Source organism: Sceloporus occidentalis, unplaced genomic scaffold (genome assembly GCF_023333645.1).
Source record: "Sceloporus occidentalis isolate IW3139 unplaced genomic scaffold, rSceOcc1.0.p SCAF_10, whole genome shotgun sequence".
Taxonomy (NCBI): Eukaryota; Metazoa; Chordata; class Lepidosauria; order Squamata; family Phrynosomatidae; genus Sceloporus; species Sceloporus occidentalis.
This window is the reverse complement of record NW_028316990.1, coordinates 34146405-34169376: the sequence shown is the minus strand read 5'-3', so window position 1 is coordinate 34169376 and position 22972 is coordinate 34146405. Positions and strand designations below refer to the sequence as shown.

At 42.0% G+C, this 22972-nt stretch overlaps 1 protein-coding gene across 2 annotated transcripts; it reads right to left on the bottom strand.

The window, feature by feature from the left end:
• Nucleotides 1–3969: 3969 nt before the first annotated feature.
• Nucleotides 3970–21218, bottom strand: LOC149306427 (Golgi to ER traffic protein 4 homolog). 2 transcript variants are annotated; one of them, XM_089540332.1, is made up of 9 exons: nucleotides 20978–21218; nucleotides 11827–11905; nucleotides 10996–11077; nucleotides 9670–9819; nucleotides 8732–8870; nucleotides 8000–8140; nucleotides 7842–7917; nucleotides 5693–5765; nucleotides 3970–5317 (listed from the first exon to the last, which is right to left on the bottom strand). In XM_089540332.1, the coding sequence occupies exons 1-9, from the start codon at nucleotides 21157–21159 to the stop codon at nucleotides 5229–5231; spliced, it is 1011 nt and encodes a 336-aa protein (XP_089396458.1). In that variant the 5' UTR covers nucleotides 21160–21218; the 3' UTR covers nucleotides 3970–5228. The 2 variants fall into 2 exon arrangements, with proteins under 2 accessions (XP_089396458.1, XP_089396459.1); XM_089540333.1 differs by lacking the exon at nucleotides 20978–21218 and adding an exon at nucleotides 14838–14913.
• Between the last annotated feature and the right edge of the window lie 1754 nt (nucleotides 21219–22972).

Below are 22972 nucleotides of genomic sequence, written 5' to 3'. Positions count from 1 at the left end.
GTGTAAGTGTGCGGAAGAATTACTCACCCACAAGAGAGTTGTGGTGGGCTTGGGGGCCAATTTTCTGTTCCGCAGCTTCCAGGGAGCTATAGACTGCCAAAAAGCAAGCAAACAAACCCTTCCAGAAATGGCCAGGAGTTCTCTTTTGCTTTTGAAAAACAGGTATTTAAAAATGTTAAACGGTGCAAGGATGCCCTGCAATTTGTTTAAATGGTGAATTGCTGCTCCTAGCAGCTAGTAGGAGAGGCTATGGCAGAGACTGCTACTGGTCTCCTCCTCCTTTTCCTCCTTCCTCCTCCTTATCCTTTCTCCTCGCCCTCATCTCAGGCTCCTCTTCCTTCCCTCTCTTCCTCCTTCCTGTCCCCTCTTCCTTCTGTCCAACTTCTCTTCTCCTTACATCATCTTCCTCTCCCCATCTTCCTTATGCTACCTATCCTCTTTTCTCCTTATCCTCTCCCTTTGTCCTCCTCCTCTCCAACTCTTACTTCCCCTTCTTCTTTCCTTCCCTTCATCTGTCTTTTTCTTATGGCAGAAAATGGGCAGTCACAGAGATCTGGAGAGGTCAAGGACCTCAAAAACAGCTGAGGCCACATTTAGATGTAGGCCTATACTTTGCGCGCCCCACAGGGAGTCTCTTTCTCCATCTCCTTTGAGAGCAGACAATTCTGCATTAATACTGAATTATATTGAGGATGAAGCAAGCTTGTATTTTGCAGGTCCAGAGATTAGGACTCAGAACAATGGATGCAAATCACAGGAAAAGAGATTCCACCTAAACATGAGGAAGAACTTCCTTGGTGGAGTCTCCTTCTTTGGAAGTTTTTAAACAGGCTGAATGGCAATCTGTCACAGGTGCTTTGATTCTATGTTCCTACATGGCAGAGGGTTGGACTGGGTGGCCCTTGGGGTCTCTTCTATATTGTCTGGGGGCTGCTGGGAACTGTAGTCCCCAGTGGTCTTATCATTGTTGGTGGCGTCCAAGGGGGTTGGAGAAGCACCCGATTGCATCCTTATAGCCACGCATAGACTGGCCAAGATCCCCTTTGGCCTCCAGAGGTCTGCAGACAATGCAGTCAGTCTGCATCTGCCTATGGGGACATAGCCAGCCATTTTAATGAACTCCTCTACTCTTGACCAGCAAAGGGGAGACCATCACAGTGAAATGGTGAGTCCTGAAAAAAAAAAGGGGGGGGATTTGGATATTGCAGGGTTTAAGAACATACCAGCTTCCAAAACCTGCACCAAAAAAAGGACTTATACTTGCATATGTCACCAACAGCATGCTGGCCACTGTTGCCATTATCTGGTTTGTGGGGCTGAAGCCTGTGGAAGCAGGCTTCCCCAAGTACTTATGTGGGCAGGATTTAGAATCGCATTTGCAAAGGAGTACTACACTCATGTGTCTTCTTTCTGGATCCAAGAGATGATATTATGGATACACAGAGCTGTTTTAAAAAGGTAGATGGAAAATGAGAAAAGGCTGCTGGGTCTGTTTTTAATTGCATATTTTGTGTTTCTTAGCTGTCTTGCCGCAGTCAATAATAATAATAATAATAATAATAATAATAATAATAATAATAATTTGTATACCGCCCTGTGGCGAACCAATCCAGGCGGTTGTAAAACTAAGGTAAGAGCTTCTGCTTAAAAGTCTAGTCAATTGCAGAAGGGGGCTCATATCCCCTGTCAAGCTACACCTTCAGTGTTTCAGTGAGCTCAAGAAGCTCTTAATGTGCCAACTCTTGGCTCCCTTGGACATTGCACAACATGTGCCTTATTTCACAAAACCTTTACTACCCAGGAAGCATTTCTCAACCTCTACAGGCAAGTGGTTTAGTTGCAAATGCAAGAGACATTTCAGGGAGCTGCTCTTGAAGTGAAACAAGGGAAAGAGTGACAAGAAAGTGGTACAGCCATGGGACTGTATAGACTCTAGAGGTTAGTTTGGTGGTAGGTTTTAAGCACCTGCTTGCAATGGAGTGACTCCTGGGCCTTGCCTGTCAAGGTGGATGATAAAATGGGAAAGGATTCAGAGAAGAGAGGCATGGATGAAAGCAAGCAGTATGAGGACAGGCTGAAGGAAATGGGTATTTTTAGCTTAGAGAAAAGAAGATTACATACATGCACACAGAGAGACATGAAGACATAGAAAAAGATGTTCACAGATTTAAAGTATTTGTATCTGCTGAGGTTTGGTTTCAGGACCCCCCGTGGATACCAAAATCTGTGGACGCTAAGTCCCATTAAATATAATGGCATAGTGAAATGATGACCCTTATATAAAACGGAATAAACAAGGTTGGCTTAATATTATTTTTGAATATTTTCAAGGCGTGGATAGTTGAATCAGGATTAAAAATTTGGGGATACAGGGGGCCAACTGTATCTCAAAAGAGGCTCTGTCCACTGAGGTTAGGTTTGAAAGTGCATGATGCAGATTTAAGTTAAACATCAGGAAATCCAGCCAAACTACTGACTCACCTAAAGAGTCCTTCACTTCAGTGGAAAAAGGTAATTTAAGTGTAAGAAGCAAATGGCCTATCTTTGGAAGAAGTAGAACTCAGTGCTTGAATTGGGACTGCTATGGCCATTTGAGATAGTGGAACATATTATAGAAGCACAAAAAGGTCCCTTACTCTTATTTGTATACATTTATTTAGCCCTCAACCCTCACCTGGCAGTTCTCCAGGGCTTGATGTTCAGAGGTTTTTCTCTTGAACCACAATCTGACTCTTAAAATTGAAAGACTGGGATTTACTGTGTGCAAAGACAAAGTGGTAGCACTGCAGCACAAGGTCTTCTTTATAGCATCTCCTGAAACCAATGGGAATCTCTGTTTTTCTACTAACTTCTCCCTGTTTTAGGCTAGGTTGGCCATATATCATGAAAGGACATGGAATCCCTCTGGACTATATTTTGGTCTAGATAGAAATGTACCCAGAAGCAAGGAGATGTGTATCCATCCCACCAATTTAGTGAGTCATGCAAGTGGTCAGGTAAGGTCTTGGGATCTTGTGACACTCTGTAAGACTACAGCAATGGCAAAACAGTCCCTTACTCTGGAGGGGAAGGGAAAATGAGAGATGTCTCCTAAAGCTCTGTACAAAGCATTTGTCAAGGCTGAGGCTCACCACAAACGAGCTTGGATGAAGAGGAACAGCCTCTCTTGATCCAGAAAGCTGTAAAATCTTAAAAGTCTTCAGCACCATCTAGTGATACAAAATAAAATAGGAGATGCAAAACTATTGGGCTGTAGGCGTTTCAAACAAAAATAAAAATGTCACAAGCTGCTAAATGCCAATACTTTTGTATTGCTAATATAAGAGTAAAGCTAAAGAGGAACACTAAAGCAACCATCATGCCAAAATACAACCTGCCATAGATGGCATATCAATACAGCTGCTTCAAGTTACAGAGATAGAATATACTTTTGTTCTAACTAAAATCTGTCAATAAATATGGAAAACAAACCGATAGGAAACACTCAATATACATTCCAATCCCGAAGAAAGGAGACACCAGGGATTGCCCTAACCATCGGAGTATTGCATTAATTTCCCATGCAGGTAAAGCGATGCTGAAATTTTAAACAAAGACTCTTACCATACATGGAGAGATCTGTCTCTGATCCTGCCTGCTTGCTGCAAAGCATAGAATGGCTACGCATGCAACTCTTCACAACATTTTGTTGCAGGTCCTACTTTTTAATTATACCATACAATGAATTACAGGGTGCCATCACCTACTAAAAATATAAAATCCACTAAAGACAATAGGAAAGGCTGAGTCAGACTGCAGGAAGGCATGGACTGCATGAACGAAAAGGTCAGCCGTGTTAACAGTTGCTGCATCATTCAAGCCAAGAGTATGTGGCTGGACACTCAAGAAACTAAAAACTTTGCGAAGTCACTGGTTAAAGTGCTCACTGAAAACTAAGTGATTTAAAACCAAGTTCAATAGGCAACATGATCCCAGTATAAAGTATTTATTTAATACTCAACAATTAAACACAAATTCATCCTTTTAATTTTTTTTTACAGTAAATAAAATGTATTATCCCCTCTCATGCATGATCACTGTATTAATCTAAGCCTTTTATTTTAAAATGTGAAAAAATAAAGTGTTTCTCCCATTTCATCTTTTAATCAGACGGCTAACATCTGGCATTGTGCATTAATGGAGACAAGATGTAGAATTATATTAAGCCTAGCATGTAGTTTGCAGTTATTTGTCATTTTGTTCTTCTTCTTTTTTTACATAAAGTGTTAAAATGAATCAATAAATCATCCCATAAAAATAAATATCAAATGAGAAAGAACCAAAAGGTCTGCAGCATCCTCTTCTTTTAAGAATCACCCTGTTTCAAATATTTGCATGCTATGTTTCTGTCGAATATGTAATTTGTTTTGGCTGGGTCACAACAAGATTGCTGAACAGTCACAGAATTATATCATCTCCCAGATAATAAGAGAGGTATTTTTACCCACAGTACATATACATACAGTATTACTGGACTAAGTGGCATTCTACTTTGACTAAGCCTTCCGTGTTTCAAGGGATCCACTGTGATCCACCAAGTGATTCACTGGTGTTACATTTTTTGCAGTGGACAAAGACCATGGAGCCAGTTCAGAGCACACACACACATTATTTTCTGGCTTCCCCAAATATATCATTTTCTACAATGGAAATTAATTTCTTCCATAGGTTCTCAATTTGTATTTCATCTTCTTTGGCTCATCTCGGAACGCTTTTTTGGCACTGGATCTAGGGATCATCCTCTTAATCCATTACAGTCCCACTTTTCATGATAACCCTACGTGACAATTAAGCACTTAAATTCATTAGTCTGCTGAAACAAAAAATGTAGTTTAAATAGAAAGCAACATATGCATGTTTCAGCTTTATTTAGTGTGATTGTGAGAAGAGGGAATACTGCTCATGGAATCACAGAGAAGGTTCCACCTCAGTCCGTCACCAGCCAGCATTGCCAGAGGTCCACTAATGATCAGACCAAATCAGTTCTCTTGGCTACCCCATTGCTTTTTACATAAACAATATAGACCAAAACATTATGAACATCTCAGCAACCTTCTTTTAAACAGAACAGAGGAGCCCTTTGACCTGTGGGGAAAGGATCGCAGGACTTGTTCTCTAAAAATGTCTTTTTCATTTGTTTGTTTGTTTGAATGAGCATATGGTCAGATTCCAAGCGGCTATGGAAGAGGTCAATCCAGCTCAATGGGACTGCTGTCTTCTTGCCCATCTTCTGCATCCTCCTCCTCTCCAGCTACCATCAGGCTGTTTAAAAGATTGCCTAGGATGGAAGTAGAGGACAAGAGGGGAAAATCAGAGGAAACAATTTCTTAGTGTCTGGTGTAAAGGTGGTTGGGCAACATTTCCTGAATGGTGGCTGTTTCCTATTGTTGGGTCACAGACTTCAGTGATGAGATGTTAATGATGCTTCAAACAACTAGCAAAGATTTAGTATTTCAACCAAACCACTAAGTAGCCTTCTAAATGGAAGTACAAGTTTTCGTTTCATTCCCACAAGGTGTAAACCCCCACTGGTAAGGGTACATTAGGCTCACATCAACGTTTCCATGTACACAACCCCTAAACTGATTCAGTTACTATGTCAGATGACAAGCAGCTCACTAAAGTCACATTGCCATTTTATCCATTAACTTACCTAGTAGTCCTCCATAGGATGAGGTTTGTTTGGGTGGGACACCAAAGAAGAGCTGTCCTATTCTGTCTAGATACTAAAAGAGGGAGAAAAGGTTATCACAGCTCAGTTCTGACATCACACCAAACCACGGTTTACACAGATAAGTATGCAACTCATAATCTTCCTAATGGAGTGTATACTAACCATGGCTTAAGGATTAATTCTCTATATTCACCTTCCATTCTTTGAGAACTCTTTTTCAGCATTTCACTCCTGAATCCACAGCACAGCACCCTCTGGGGGCCAACTCATGATTGTAACTATAATGACTCGTATCAGTTCAAGAGTGACACTGCACCAATACTGTTTATATTCCTTACTCCATGGACCTAAACCATGGTCATTCTCCAACAGTGAGGTCTATGTGATTCCTAGCAATAGAATTTTACCCAGGCGTCAGTGCTTGATCACTTGAATGAAGCTCTTTATAGGATCATACAGAAGGTGCAGCCCCGTGGTCAAAAGACATTTTCTTCAAATGTTGGTGGGATCAAAAGAGAGTTAGTGAGGGTGAAAGAGGACAGTTAAGATTCAGGGTGAGATTCAGCTGGGATATAAGTGAGAGATTTGTGCTAGAGTTCGCTGTCAAGTCAGGATTTATACGTATTGATGTTATGTAATTTCTGTTTAAGAAATGTTTTTTGTGTGTGCTATACACTTGAGCCTCCGAGAATGCTACATATTGGAAAGTGTGAGTTCAGACACAGTGGCAGCAGTCAATGCAGAATGGTGGTGTCTGCGAGGGAGATAAGATGAATAAAGTCTTGCACAGAAACCACAAGAGCATCTAAATGGTCCTCTTATTAGATGCCATAGCGATGGGACAGGATGAGGTGCCACACTGGTGACAGAAGCAGAAGCCCTCACATTTGGTGGCCACAGCAGAGGGACTGTGGAAAATCCTCACAGCAGCTGCTAGGCTTCTTTAATTGCCCTCAACTCTTCTTTGGGCAAACAACAACTCTCCTAAAAGCCTCTAGGTGCCGCAATTCCTGATTTAAAAAGCTGCAGCCCTACTCTGCATTAACATTTAAGTAGATTTCTAGCAATTTCTGGTTTCTTCTTTTTTTCCCCTTTCCCCCTATTTTCTGGCAATCCATATTGCCCCCTAGAGTAAAATATCAGCCTTTGGACCAACTTCTGTCTTGGGCTTCCAAATGTTTCAGCCTTAATTTCCAAAAGGCCCAGCCTCCATGGCCAGATGCCATGGATTGTAATGAGTGCAGTCCAAAACATCTTGAGAGCTTGACGTCAAGAAACCCTGGTCTAAAAACACATCCGCACACAGTTCTTTGCAATTTCATTTGGTAAGAAACAGGTAAGAAAATGTTTACTGTAAAATATAGCCTTGATATGCACATAGCCACTATGCAAAAGAGAACTTTCCCAATGGTAATGACCTCCAGGATCCGAAACTCTTTCTGGAGACTGTCTTTGGCCCCTTGCCTCCCTGCCTTCCAAAAGTCTCTTGAAATGGCTGTCTCATCCTTAATTTGGTTAGTACATACTGTTTTCAGAAAGTTTTAATGTGCTTAGATTGTGTTGTTATGTGCCTTTAAGTTCTTTACGACTTATAGTGACCCTAAGGCAGTGGTTCCCAACCTGTGGGTTGGGACCCCTTTGGGGGTCGAATGACCCTTTCATGGGGGTTGCCTAAGACCATTGGAAAACATCTATTTAATTGCAGTTATGAAGTAGCAATGAAAATAATTTCATGGTTGGGGGTTACCACAATGTAAGGAACTATATTAAAGGGCCGCGGCATTAGAAAGGTTGGGAACCACTGCCCTAAGGCAAACCCGTAAAGGGGTTTTCTTGGCAAGATTTTTGTTCAGAAGGGGGTTGTCTTTGTCTTCCTCTGAGGTGCATAGTATGTGACTTGTACAAGATCACCCAGTGGGTTTCCATAGCCAAGTGGGGATTCGAACCTTGGTCTCCAGAGTCATACTCCAATGCTCAAACCACTACACAGTTATATTATTTTAAATTTCACTGTTACTGCTTTACTATGTTGTGAGCTGCTCTGGGGGACACATACATAGCCTGAAACAAACAAAAAGGTGAGTGTAGATAAATAAAGTGGAATTCCACATGTTTAAAAATAACTTACTTCATTATACATGGGGTCCCTCTTCAATGAAGGTTGGTACTGTTCGCACAATACTGTAAATACTGTTAACTTTCCTCTAAAACAAAAGCAACACATAATGTAAAACCAGGCCAAAAGGGGGAGGAGTGCTGTGCTTTACAACTAAAATTAATCCATACCCATCAACTGCCAGCAGCAGAAACCAAATGAAGTTGAGCAACGGTTGTACAAAGGGAGGACCCCTTTCTATGGAAGGGTGCTTCTGTGTGTATGTTGTAAAAACCACTAATGCACTGGTTTTGTTTTTCAAGCAGAGGAATCTGCAAATGGAAAACAAAGACAAGAACAGAATTCTTGAAGTGTCAGGTTATTTTGAGAGAAGAACATAAACACTATTCCTTCTAAGATGAGTACACAAACTCAGTTTTATAGTGTGGGGAAGTCACATTTTTGTAGCACAATTTCCAGGATTCTTCACTCAGAGTTATGGAAGATTCTGCGAGCTATAATCCAAAATAGTATCTTCTCCAAGCCCTTAGTATCCTTATGATATGATTGCCCATACAGTAATAATTGGCAGAACTACTGACGTCACATTAGGGGCAAGAGATCAATTCTAATTCAATCATGAGCTAGGGAGGCTATGATTCATCACAACTACATTCTCATCAGATGTACTTTTTATTCTCTCAGGTTCAACCACCCCTCAGCCACCCCACCCAGTAAAATCTGAATAATGTGGGATTAAACATGCTGGCATTCTCCCAGGGTTGATGTATGGGTTACTGAAATAATATGCACCAGTGCTGTACACATTTTAAATGCACTATATACACAAGCTTATTACTCAGTTGGGATCTGAAGCCAGCTGAGTGAACATGAATGAGGTGGATAACTTTTAGATGACCTACTGTAACACTGCTTGAGCTACAAACATGTCCACTTCACTGCGATATCCCCTGGATGAAGAATATTCCACCAGCATGTTTGCACAGCCTTCACCGTCTGTAGAGTGCAAGAAGTGATACCGAGATTCACAGTAGTTTTGCTCTAGAAAAAAAGTTATTTAAAAAAAAAAAGAAGAATCATATAACAAACCATTGCCTGTTACAAAAACGTTATAATCCATGACTAAATTGGAAGCTTGTAAATATACTTGAAGAATATAGCTGGACTATTTCTTAAAGTTGGTAATATATACTGCATTTTGTGGTGGGGTTTTATATGAAGATACACAGAAATATGTTAGAGCAAGCTACAGCATATATCTTATGCTAGACCAAGGGCACAGGGTTCATTTCAAGGATGAAAAGGCTCAGACACCTAAAAAAAACCTCACTGAGAGATGCTGCTGCCAAATTTCTAATTTATCCCTGATGTGTTTCCATCCTGGATTTAAAAATGAAAGTAGACAGTGAACACATGCTAATCCAACTGTCATAATCTCTAGCACTGGGGCAGGGTGGGTTTAGTGGAGCAGTGCTGCACCAGCCAAGACTTTCCATTCCACTCTATGACAAGCTTGCCTAAGACTGAAGACAGTAAAATAAGACACTGAGAAAATGCAGACAAGCTCCAAAGAGCTAGTTTAAGCATACCCACTCACTCTGTACCAGTCCACTAGGATTTTTCACATTACCCTGCAAGAACTGCCCAACCCTCCAGATTACATATTGCTCTGGAAATCCCTCTTGGGTTCAGAAGCTGGCTCTGATGTGGGGCATCGGAGGTGCTCCCCAAAGTTCCCACTGCTGCGATGAATACCTTTTAGGCTCAGTTTTGGTATCTAGAACCTTTGAAGAACATGCACCCATCAGGTTTAATGACCATTTAGTGCAAGTGTTCCTACCTTTCCACAATGTGATGGCTAGCAACTGGTGTAATTTTGGATGTCCAAGTTTTCCAGATCCACCACTGGACCACTTCAATGCCCTGGACACAAAGGCCACTCTTTCAGGTGAATTTGGATCCATCAGGCTGAAAACCTTCGCCAGGTTCTCTAGAAGCAATCACAAAAGATGACACTTAACACAACATAGTCAAAGAATTTGTATCCTTTTCCTTTTAAATATACAGTACAAATAGTGTCAAGGCTACAAAAACACTTTGTTAAAAAGTTTTTCAATACAAGAAAATGAGTTTCCTTAGATCAAAGCTAGGGAATGTATGACTATTCGGATGATACTGGACTATAAAAGTGAGGGATGATGGAAGTTGCAATCCATCAACATCTAGAAAGTCACGCATTCCCCTTCCCTCTTTTAGACATAACTCAGCAACAACCACCCAATTGACCTCTCTGCTGCAGTGCCAGAAGCCACAATTTTCTTTCTATAACAATAAATAGAAGAGAAATTTCAGACACTGAGAGAGAAGACTATCTTTATTCAGAGAATGCTGTCAAGGACAAAAGCCTGCAGTTATATGTAGAGTTGCAGGACAATGTTAGCTAAGATGCCAGACTGGTAAACTATGAAAAACCTTCTCTCCCCCAGCCCTTCTCTTGTTTACAAACCCCTGAGATCAGCTGTCAAGGTGGGGGGAAATTATGAGATGCTTCACAGGATTCCCAGATGGGCGGCTCAGGAGAAGAGTTTTATCAACTGCACGCTTACCAAATCAGACAGTCCAACAAGCAAAGGACAAAAAGCAATGAGCACATCGCCAAGTGGACTGGATGGAGAAATGGCTGTCCTTCAAAACGGCAAATAGGTCAATTATTGTGAAGACATTACAAGGTTGTGCCTGTGTTGGGGAGAGGACAGTGCCAAAAGTCACACTCCACCTATGAGCAACTATGTTCAGAACTGATGCTGAGGCCATTAATAAGAGTTTATTCATCAGTAACCTGGTATCAGTGGAGGACAGACCAAACAGATGTTTCTACCCACAACAGCTAGAAATGCTCAGTGGAAATAATTCTCAGATGACCAGTAGGCAGGGGGAAAAAAGAAGAGAGGGACAGCCATCACCTTCACAGGCTCTTTGTAAGATTTCAAAAGCAACTGGCCAGCTGCTGTTGGAAGCAAAACATAGGACTACATCAAAACTGATCTGATCCACCATGAAGGCTGAGGGACACAACAAGGAAAAAGAATACAAGTACATGATACTGTGGGTTATATATCAGAATTCTAGGCACACAATGATGAAGAAAAGGGGAGGAATCTCTCACCTAAGAGCTCATCTGTAACTTTTGCATCTGATTTCTCCAGAGATTCTAGAACTAGCATGGACAGATCGGCAGCGCTGTTTTGCTGGAAAACACATGGAAAACAATGAACACACACAACTAAGCTACAAATGTTAGAAAGGGCAAAGTGACAAATTTTATTTTTAGAAAATGGAAGAATTTGCCTTGTGCTATTAATACACAGTTTGATTAACTCCCTGAAACCATATGAACTGCTTTATTTATGCCTGTATAAATACACTGCTGACTTTAGATACTGAGAGTCAATAGCTTTGCAAGATCTTCGACAGTAATTATTCAAGGTGTGGTCATGCCTCATCTTGACTGATGCTGCCTTGACAAGATGAATTCACAGCCACTCGGCTCTATGTTTTACGAGCTTTAAAGTCCTCTTAAAGGTTGTTGAAGCTATATTTTAGCTTCTCCTAGCTTTCAATATCTTGTACTAGGCTTCTGGAAAACAGGAAAAAGGAGAACCTGAGCAGCCAGCCCTGTGCTGCCCCATTGAGAGCCTTGCCTACTAAAACACCTGTGCTTTGGTCTAGCAACGAGTATTGTTTCTTTCATTACTTCAAAAGTGACAAAGAGAGAAATAATAGGCACTCTCTGTACGGCAGGTGCATTTTGCCACCTCAGTGTTTGGCACAGCTGCCATGCGCTCATGGCAAGCACATAAATAGCAAGTCATTGTGCAGTCTCAAAAGTGCCACAGCTGGCAGTCCATCTATTATCCACTGCCTCCTTCACCATTACTACCTTTCAATGTGAGGCATTTTATCACAATATCTTCACACAGGTTTGAACAGGTCTTACTTGATTGTGACTGAAGAACAACAGGGCCCCTGAATACATGAGTTCTCTTGCTTCCGCATGTTTCCCTTGTGACATGTACCTGTGATTTTAAACATAAAAAAAAGCAGAGTGAAAGGTATCCAGAATACAGCATGATGAGACAAGCTTTCGGGTGCTCAAATGCCTTGTGGCGAACAAATGTTAATCTTTGGACCCAGAAGAGGCATGGACTGAAGGAATATTTAAACAAACAAAAATCTATGGAAAGTGACCATGTACAAGATTGGTAGAATTTCACCTTTACATTGCCCTGATTGTCAGTGACCCAATTCATATATTTACTCTTTCAAATGAGGAACAACATCTGTATCTGAAACCCAACTTTTGTTGGGGGGGGGGGAGGTGGACTCCTTTTTACTCCTGCTCCTGTCCCTGATAAGGGAAGATGAGATTTCCATCACTCATCCAAAAGACATCTAGGACATAAACATTCACCATATGACTAAAACAGCTGTATTTATACACTAGCTGATACCTACCTTTCTTTGACAGGAGCACTCAGCCTTATCATATAAAGAAAACCTTCTATTTGTTTTGGCAGCTGTTCTTTCCATGGTACTTGGAGCCTATGTTGACTTTTGAGGAAATGGAACCTACTCCCTTCTTGTGGAGGCCAATGCAAGTAGTAATCCCTAATCTGGACACAATCCCATCCTCATGCATTGAGCGTGCCTGCACAACTCGCCCTGCCCCATTTGTCTAAGGCAGGGGTGGAAATAACAAAGCTTACAGATTCGAACAACAATTCCCAGTATTCTATAGCACCAACTATGCTAGCTGGGGCTGCTGGGAGCTTCAACCCAGCAACACCTGGAGGGCCACATTATTTCCATTTTATCTTAGCTGCTAGACATCACTGTTGTGTGTGCTGCATTCACAAGAGAGTGGCCCTCCAGACTACTGGTCTGGCTGCTTAAGTCTCAAAGCAGGGATGGCATATGGCAAAGCAGCACTTAACAGCCATTGAAACTGACAGCCACACTAAATCTGGACAGACATTAAAAGCAGGAGCAGATGGCAACTCAGTTTGGTATTTCCATGCCAAGATGCCAATAAAGCAGGTATTAAAGCATACCTTTTTCCTTTCCTTGGTAAACTGTTTCAGTGCAGTCTTCACTGTATGGAGCCAATGGCTCAGTGGATTCTATGTTCACTCACACCCACATTGTGTGTTGGAAGGAAATAATAAGAGACCAGTACAAAACAGTACAGCTGAAGCATGCAGATGACAGATGCTCACAGACCACAAGTCTGTCTTCAAAATTGCTGCCTGAAAACACTCTAAAAGGGTTCTGGAATGGATCCTGCCATACAATCTGCATTCTCCACTCCTTTTGCAGCAATCATACATATCTCAAACAATGATGTGTTTTCTACAGAACACCTATTTCACACCTTCCTCTTTATGCCCTGAGTTATACAGAGCTTCCAAAATAGTTACTTAGTACTAACAACCAACTGCTTTTCGTCAGAAAACTGCCATCCAGCTCAGAAAATACAATACGTCTGAGGTATTGTACAAAACCCATTGTATAAAACCTATTCAAAGCCCAGTCCTTTACTAGACTGTAGGGTAAGACCGTTACATAGAAAAAGGGTAACATTTATGGTTGCAAGGTATCTGTTAGAAACCTGCAAAAGAGTAAAACCTGTAAGACATGTAAATCAATCATTTGCGTAAGAACACAATGAGATTCCATGTGAAGTCTATATTTTCTGCAAGAGTACGGCCTGTTACAGACTGCCAAAATAAAGCTGCTTCGGGTCTCTTTGGAGGTATGCTATTTAAATGATGCATGGGTCCTAAGAATCCAGAAGCTGCACCAAAGCTGCACTCCAGTGCTTAGGAATGGAGTGTGGCTTTGGTGCGACCTCTGGACTCTTAGGACCCATCCAGCATTTAAATAGCATACCTCCAAAGAGACCCGAAGCAGCTTTATTTTGGCAGTCTGTAACAGGCCTCCCATACAAGAGCAGAATTTGATGTGGCTGAGTTCATGCCTGATGGATAATTTCTGAAGAGGATGAACTACACAGAGGTACTGATAATAATTTCAGCAGGGACTAATTTCTTTAGCCTGGTCCCCTTCCCCCATTTTGGAGCCCATGCTTACCACTGTCTATAATGAACAGACATGAAACTGTATTTTAAAATTTAGGGTTCATCACATGTCATTTTTCTTGGAATTAGATTTGCGTAGTGTATGCCATCACAGTTCTGCTCGTGGCTTAATCATAACCTTGACTGTTGTTCAAAGAGTCCAGACTGTGAATCACTCCTCGTTGCTCTGAAATATTGGCACAGCTGAGAACACCAAGCTCCTGTTTTGGTGCCAATTAGTAGCTTGCAAGTGGTAATCTCTTGGCTTCATCAGCTTACTTTACTGAAGCTGCACTGTGTGAATAAAAGGACATGCTATAAAAGAATAAGCACCTGTCAGGTTCCTTCATTTAGAGGTGGGGCAGCACTACAGAGGGGTAAAGAATTTCTGCCCACTATGTAACTGGTAAGATAAAAAGGAGAAAGGTAGGGGGAAAGTAATAATATAGCACCTTTTAGACTTAACTGATTGCTATTTTAGTATCAGTTTTCATGGATATCTCCTACTTCAGATGCAGTATCAAGTATATTTATACAGTCGTGTGAGTGGGTTAGACTGTAATAGGATCCACAGAGATATAAGAAGATAGTAACCATGGGTATCCGAAACTGTTCCAACCACCAGAGGACAAGGAGACAAACCATAGTCCAAACAATCATGAGTGGCACAAAACCATCTTACCAAACCTGAGATAGTGAGGTCTACTTCCTAGCATTTTTTTTTATTACAGTAAAGAGTAAAAAAAAAGAGTAAAGATTCAAGGTCATCCTTGAAGACCAAATATGCCTTGAAATGTATAATCATACCAAACCCAACAAGGTAGGTCTGGGTTGGGGGACGTGGAGCCCTCCAGATGTTGCTGGACTATACCTTTTTTCATCCCTGACCATTATGCTGGAAAGGACTGGTGGACATAGCAGTGCAACATCTAGAGGGCCACAGGTTCTCTACTCCTGACGCTGTTGAACTGCAGGGATGAGAGGAGAAAGAAACATAAAAAACTACTTTTTAACCCTTATTCAAACAGGACAGTATACATATACATAGACACACTACAGACAAACATACACTCTCTGCAAGAATTTTTAGTTATGTTTGGACATTGGTTTAAAAGGATAAACTAGCAAGGCATGTTTCTCTGTTTTGCCAGTTCATGTATTCTTGGGCTTTCCCCATCACTGCTGGGAGTATGAAGAATTCAAACTATGACATTAATAAATTCCAAAGGATCCTAAAACTCACCACTCAAGGCTACCCAAGAAGAACACTTACAAATATTCATTTGTACTACCACTATTAGAATAAAAGAGCCAGCATGGTATAGTGGTTTGAGGGTTGGACTAGAACTCTGGAGACCAGGATTTGAATTCCAGCTCGACCATGGAAACCCACTGGGTGACCGTGGGAAAGTCACACTCTCTCAGCCTCAGAGGAAGGCAAGGGCACACCCCCTCTCAGGAAACTTGCCAAGAAAACCTCATGACAGATTTGCCTTATGGTCATCATAAATCGACCTGAAGGCACACATCAACAAACTATTGTTAGGTGGAATTTGCAACTAATAATAGTGCAATGTCACTCAAATGATAAGCCAGACCTAGTACAGTAGACGGTATCAAAAAGACCAATCGCATTCCTACCTGTTGCAACATAACCGTAGTGTTAAAGCACAAATGATATTGGGGACAGGAAGCAATGTTTGTTTTTTATGTCTAGCAGTTACTAGGCAGAGGCAGGGAGGAGAGTATGACAAAGCATGATTTTACATAGGGCTGTATACCTGTCAGAAGGCAAGAAAGGAGCGCTAGTTCCATCACTACCATTAACTCCAAATCAAAATGGTTTCAACGCAATAGCTTGCAACGGCAAAACATCATTTCAACCAATCCCCTGAAACTCAGAACATGAATTCCACAAGCACCCCAATTTCTCTAGTCTATATAAGGCTTTGTATTTGTTGGCGAGGGAGACTGGGCAAAGAGGGAAACTAAGGTGTGCATTTATCAACCTGGGAGAAGTGTGTATGGAGTGCCAGCTCAGCTGCTGACCTCTAGATCTTCAGTATTTCTTTGCTATATTGATAGACTCTGTCCTTCAACCCCCATACCTTTGTCTCAAACCTATGCTGCCTCAATTAAATCTCTGGGGAGAAATATGATGTATGATTGTGTTTGTCTCATTTATCTCCTCCCTTGCTCCAGCTGCTAGTCCTGAGTAGGCAATATAAATTCATATCCATGGACACTATACTGGGTCCTTTTTCCCACTTGTAAATTTGCACAAGGTTTCTTTAACAATACAGATCGTATCTGGAATTAACAGGCTTGGGACAAAATGCCTCTAACTATTCTCTATCTTATTAACAAATAGTACAGTATAACCTTGATTTTATAAGCCGGATACTGCATACATACTGACAGATGATGAATGCATATTGATCAAGGATTTTTTTTCCTGTTAACACTCAGGCTGGCACTGGTTTGCTCTCAAACTTTGGGCTCACAAGAAGGTGGAAAGCCAGTGATAAGTAGGTATGGAAAGCACTTGGGTTGTTATCCTCAAATACCCTTAAGCGAACAGTCTAGTTATGTGGCTTAAATTCTGCTTAAAGAGACTGCCTCCTCCACTGCAGACAAGCATGATTTTTAAGGTCATGCTATATGCCTCTTATTCACTGCTTTAAGTTTAATGCAGATTACAAACAGAAAGAGCTGGCAGGTGAGACTTTCTGGGGAGATGCACTACAGTTGTTGCAGATGCAAAGCACTAGCATTTCTGGATGGATCTGATTCATATAAACAAACCACATCATTAAGAGACAGGTGGTTTAGGAATTCAGCTGAAGAGGACAATCACGCTGAGTTTGTCGCAACACAAGTAAATAGTCCTGAACAACACCTCTAGTAATTTCTTCAGAATTGAATACAAGACATATCAAAGTGACACACCTAGTTCCTGTAAAGACTGACACATTTATTGAGACATGACTTTCCAGACGTAGGCACTCACTTAGATAGAAACACTGGATAAACTGAGAACCAACCTACAAAAAATTTGCAAAGCCAGCATCCTTCTCATCTTTTAAAATAACCACATATTTCTTCCCTCTTCTATAACCAAGATATCAACCACCCCGGCTGGAACAGTAAAAGGTGACCACAAAACCTGGAACACTTGGTTTTTTCTGGATCAGAACCCAGATCCATTTAGTCTATCAGTTTTTGTTTCTTTTTTTACTGTGAGAAGCACTGGAACGTAACAAAAACAAGAACGCCATCTGTTTTGCTCCCATCATATGGTCCTCAAGGGTCAACTGCTTCTGAAATGGGAGGATCTATTTAATCATCAAGGTTAGTAGCTGATAACAGACCTAGTCCTCCTAACTTTCTCCAGCCTTTTTAAAAGTCAGCCAAACTAGTGAAAGACAATTTGTTTTGTGATACAGAATTGCACATGTGAATTATGTAACATGTGAAGTAGCGCCATTCCTTTGACAAGTTCTTAACCTACCGCTTCAGTGACCTGAAGATTAGTCTTATAAAATATTCCAGAATAGTAACTTCATTGCTGTGTTAAAACCAAGACATAAAATACCTTTATGAGATTGTTGCGTCCGATTACTGCTGTCATGAATAGTCAGTGAGCTTACACCGTATACATTTGAGCTCTGATGTTACAGACTATGTGGATCTTATATTCTATGACTTGACAAAGCAGGTTACAATGCCCCCAAATGCTTCTACTGTAATTGCTTAAATAATATTTTAAGCCCCACAAATGCCTTCTTTATATTTGTTGTAACAAGCCAACACAATGACTTCACTGGAATGTGTGCTTATCTTGCGTACGCTTGCGCTTTCTGCAGAAATGTCACAAGGTGTGTACCTTCAACACTCCATTAACTTTGGACTCATTTTTAAGAACACAGCAAGCTCCTATAATGCCTCTATATCCAACTATCCCCTATTTAGTCCAGTATTATTTATTTCAGCCAGAAGCAGATCTCAAGCAGAGGCCTTTCCCATCCCTGGCTGTCAAGGACTGAACCTGGGACCTTCTCCAAGCAAAGGACCAAGCCCCATTCTCTATCAAGAGGGGCAATGAGGAATGTGACCATTGAGACCTTGACTTTTACCATTAAACTGACAACTGTCACTCATTTTATCTCTAGTGAGATAGGTACATAGAGATAAAATGATTGACAGCTGTCATTTAATGGTAAAATTCAAGGTCTCAATTGTCATGTTCCTCATTGGAGGTCTTTAAGCAGAGGCTGGATGGCCATATTTCAGGGATGCTTTGATTTGGATTTCCTGCATGGCAGAATGGGGTTGGACTGGATAGCCCTTGTGGTCTCTTCCAACTCTATGATTCTATGATTGCCTCTCTATCGTTCTCCATAATAATAATAACAACAATAATAAAGCTTTGAGACATTTAATCACATCATATTGTCCCTTTCCTGTTCTTGTCTCCCCTGCCCCATTCCCCGACCAGCTGCTGGGACAAGGAACTCCCCAGGCTGCCTATGAAACTATAACATGTGATGCATAATGATGGCACAGCATGAATAAATTATATACCTACATGCCATTTCCCAGAAGGTCAGCCATTTTACTCTGTTGCAGAAAAACCTCTAGTCTTGAAGCACATTCAGGACTAAAATATTTATTACGGCATGAACTAGACATCAGTACACACTTTTGTTTTTGCTACAAAAGAGTAGCACTAGGACACCACAAGTTTAGCGTATTTCTTTGCCCCTTGCTGTTATAACCTAGTTCTCTCAGGTTTGCAACCTTTGAACACAGAAGGTCAATTTAAACATCAGGCTGCTGATAAACCCACAGAGGTCACGAATTTGCCTAAACCAGGGGTTCCCAATCCTTTTGACTTGCGGAGGCCTTATTTATACGGCGGAGCCCCTAAGAGGCCTACCCTATGCCTTACAAGTTAATGGTGTTTAGGAGCATATATAAGAATACATTCTTATTCTTTTATTTCATCCAGTTCTTATTTCTTTCATTTTCCTGGAGCAGCCGCAGGGCACCTAGGAGCAGAGGTTGGGAAGCCTTGGCCTCAGCCTTTCCAGTCTTCAAAAATCCTATGGCGATATAAATTCGGTAGCCCTCAAGGTGTCATACGATACAATACACAGTTCTTAAGGTGCCACGTGATAGAAAAAGTAATCGTGAGGATGTGATATGATACAATGTCTAGTCTTCAAGAGGCCACATGAAGAGCATTGTAAGGAAAGGTATGTGAGCGGGTGGCTGGAAAGGATGATAGCCGCCTCTACCTATAACAACACTTGGTCTGGTTTGGACACATATCCAAGGGCAGCCATGTTGGCCATATGCTGTTGTTGTGTGCCTTCAGGGTGACCCCAAGGTGAATCTATCATGGGGTTTTCTTGGCATGATTTGTTCAAAGGAGGCTTGCCATCGCCTTCCCCTGAGGCTGAGAGAGTGGGACTTGCCCATGGTCACCCATTAGGTTTCCTAGCTGAGCTGGGAATTGAATCTTGGTCTCCAGAGTCATAGTCCAACACTCAACTCACTGGCATGCCTTGGATCAAACACTGATCAGCACAGCGATCAAGAAATAAGAAGACAACCAAGAATGGGACAGCAATGAAAGAATTAGGCAACATCCGAAAGAGTGAAGATATACAACTCAGCACTAAAGTCAGAACCGTTCAATGCACTGTATTCCCCATCGCCGTGTGCTGTCAGCTGGACAGTGAAGAAAAGGGATAAGAGGAAAATCAGTTCATTTGAGACGTGGAAGAAACCTGCTCAGGATATTGTGGACAGCCCAAAAGATGAACGAATTTGAACAGATCGAGCCCGAACTCATAGGGTTAGGATGGGGGGCACTTGGCTTAAGGAGACTTATGGGTGTGAAAGGGATCTAGGAGTCCTAGTGAAGCTGAACATGAGTCAACAGTGTGATGGGAAGCTAAAGAGCCCAATGATGTTTTGGGCTGCGTCAATGGAAGTATAGTGTCTAGATCAAGGGAAGTCATAGTGCCACTCTATTCTGCTTTGGTCAGGCCCCACCTGGAATAATATTGTGTCCAGTTCTGGGTCCCGCAATTCAAAAAGGATGTTGAGAAACTGGAGCCATGTGTCCAAAGGAGAGCGACTAAGACGGCGAAGGGTCTGGAAACCATGAATCTCTATGAGGAATGACTTAGGGAGCTGGGGATGTTTAGCCTGGAGAAGAGAAGGTTAAGAGGTGATATGATAGCCCTGTTTAAGTATTTGAAGGGATGCCATATTGAGGAGGGAGTGAGCTTGTTTTCTGCTGCTCCAGAGAATAGAGCGTGGATCAATGGATGCAAGCTCCAGGAAAAGGTGGTGGAAGACATCCCTCGGAGTGTGATAAAGTCTCTTTCCTTGGGGGTCTTTAAAGGCACAATGCTAGGGAAGGTGGAGGGATGAAGAAAGAGAGGAAGGCTCCATTAAGGAGGTCTTGGGTGTGAATCTGCAGGGACTGAGCACAGCAGAGGAAAAGGAGGACGAGGCATTCGAGGAAGTGGGGCGATAGCAAATGGAAGCTAAAACAAATCTTCCTGTAAACATATAAATCCATGTTCCTTAGTGATGCTCAAAATGGAGGACCTTGAACCAAAACGAGAGCAAAGGCACTCGCAGAAATATAAACCCATTCTCAAAATGGAGGACCTCGAAGAAGCAAGGAGGACGTTGACAATCAAAAGCTTAAGAAAAACACTCATAGAAATGTAAATGCTTCTTTAGCCTTAATCAAAATGGAGGACATTTGGAAAATTCGAGGCTTGAAATGTAGGACGCGTCCTGGAAAAGGAGGACGGCTATGAACCCCCCCCATCATTTTCCTCCCAGAGATACCCCTCCTCTTCGGTGACCAATCGAAACGCCTCTGAGGGAGAAGGACAGCCGGTTCAGCCAATGGGGGTTGCGGGGGCGGGGCTTTAGTGGAAGCGTCTGGAAAGGGGCGTGGCCAAGGGCTTTCGTATATCGTACCTGAAGAAGAGCGTCCTGTACATCTGGTGCGCCTCATAGTAGTCCCCCTTCTCCACACTGGCGCGGAGTTTCCCTTCGACGCGCTGGACGCCGCCTCGGTTCCGGACGCTGCTGCTGCTGTTCGTGCTGTTGCTGCCGCCGGCGGCCCCGCCGCCCTTCAAGGCCTCTTGCTCCGCCGCCATGACTGCGGGGCGGGGAGGAATGGCAGCTCAGCCCAACAGGACGCCGGAGTTGCCTCACGCATGCTCTGACTTGACGCACGCACTGCGTCGGCCACGCCCCTCCCAGGCGACAGGATGGAAGGAACAAGGAAGAGGTACAGTGGCCGGCGAGGGACAAGAGGACGCCCAGGAAAGGTTCCGAGCCGTGCGCGGGTTTTGTGACGCGCCTCGTCACGTGACGCCGCGAGGGCGGGGTGCGTAGAGAGGAGTGCTCACTGGTAACCCATGGCAACGCGGCCTACCCCCAAATGTGCGAAACTACAGACCAGCCATAGTCCAATAAACATATTGCAGCAATAAGCCGGTTTAACTCCCCTGGCTCAGCGCTAGGGAATGCTGGGAATTGTAGTTTAGAATAATGATAATAAAACAATAAGATACAATATAATTATATAATATAGTTATACGTAATAATTATATATAATAAAATAATATATAATTATATATTATATAATAAAATAATAATATAATAATGATAATATAATAATATACAATATAACTATATAATACAATTATACATCATAACATATATCATTATATATTATAATAAAATAAAAATATATAATATATTGTAATAATAATAATATAATGATGATAAAATTATTTATATCCTGCCTCTCCCTAGGGATCGAGGCAGGATACAACAAAAATACATCAATAATGTATACATAATACATACATAACCAAGGCTCCATAATCCCCTTATTATCCCCCTACTTTAAAACAAAAGCAACAACATGACAAGATACAGACAACAACAATAATTGTTTTATTAAAGGTTGATTGTGGCAACCAGAGCTCTCTCTGACAGAGAAGGCTCAATGTCTGACAAAACTACAGTTCCCAGAATTCCCTAGTATTGAGTCAGGACAGTTAAAGCAGTCTCCAACTGGGATTGTTTCTGCGGTGTGTTTCGAGCCAAGGACTTGGAGCAGCTGCTGAAGAAAGTCAAGGAACAAAGGACTCTGCGATCACTTTCAAGGGGGAAGAACGCTAAGCCCAGTTGTGTCCAGAGCTGGCATGGTTTTGCAAGTGATCAATGGACAGGAGTAGGGCTGCACCTGTCAGTAGCACTCCACTGGCTGCATTTTATGTACATGAGAAGGCGCTGTCAATGAAGATATGTGTAGAATTCAAAGATACAGCCATCTTAGTCTGTCGAATCAGTCTGTAGAGAGATCTTGCAGCACCTTGGAGACTTAACTTCATCTGAGGAAGTACTAGGACCTCCAGTGCAACTCTGTGGTCAGCATCCGACAGACGCTGACCATAGAACTGGGCTGGAGGAGCTCCAAATGCCTTGCAGAGGGGTTGCAGGCATTAACAGAGGGTCTTGGAGATGTCTCATCTATAGGGTCGCCATGGGTCAAAATCGACTCGAGGGCAGTTAACAACAAAGGATGATTTGAGGGGCAAAACAGATATGGCAGGGCTGCCTCTAGAATCCCACACATGAACACCAAAACAGAGAGTAAACAGAGAGTAAAGGGGACAACAGATAAATCACCTTCACCAGCCACCCAGAATAAGGTAAACTTTGGCCAAGAAATGGGAAATTGCAGGAAATCATAAGGAGGCTGGTTTAAACAAAAAGTCATTTCTGAATGCATTTGGAAGAACGCTTCTTTGCTAACTCAGGTATACCTGTGGAATATTTACTGCTGCACACTAATAGTATACGTTGTTTTGCTGAAACTAATCCTGTAAATGAGTGGCAGCTGCTTTCTGAAGGGTTTAAACAATTACCGAGACAGTAGGAGACATTCAGCATAAA

Excerpts from the sequence above, each read along its gene's own strand:
- LOC149306427 (XM_089540332.1), bottom strand. The coding sequence starts at position 21,159 with ATGGCGGCGGAGCAAGAGGCCTTGAAGGGCGGCGGGGCCGCCGGCGGC. Across the intron at positions 8,871-9,669 it reads AGCCATCACATTGTGGAAAG|AGCAAAACTACTGTGAATCT; the intron begins GTAGGAACACTT and ends CTTTTTTTCTAG. Across the intron at positions 7,918-7,999 it reads CTGCTGCTGGCAGTTGATGG|AGGAAAGTTAACAGTATTTA; the intron begins GTATGGATTAAT and ends CTTTTGTTTTAG.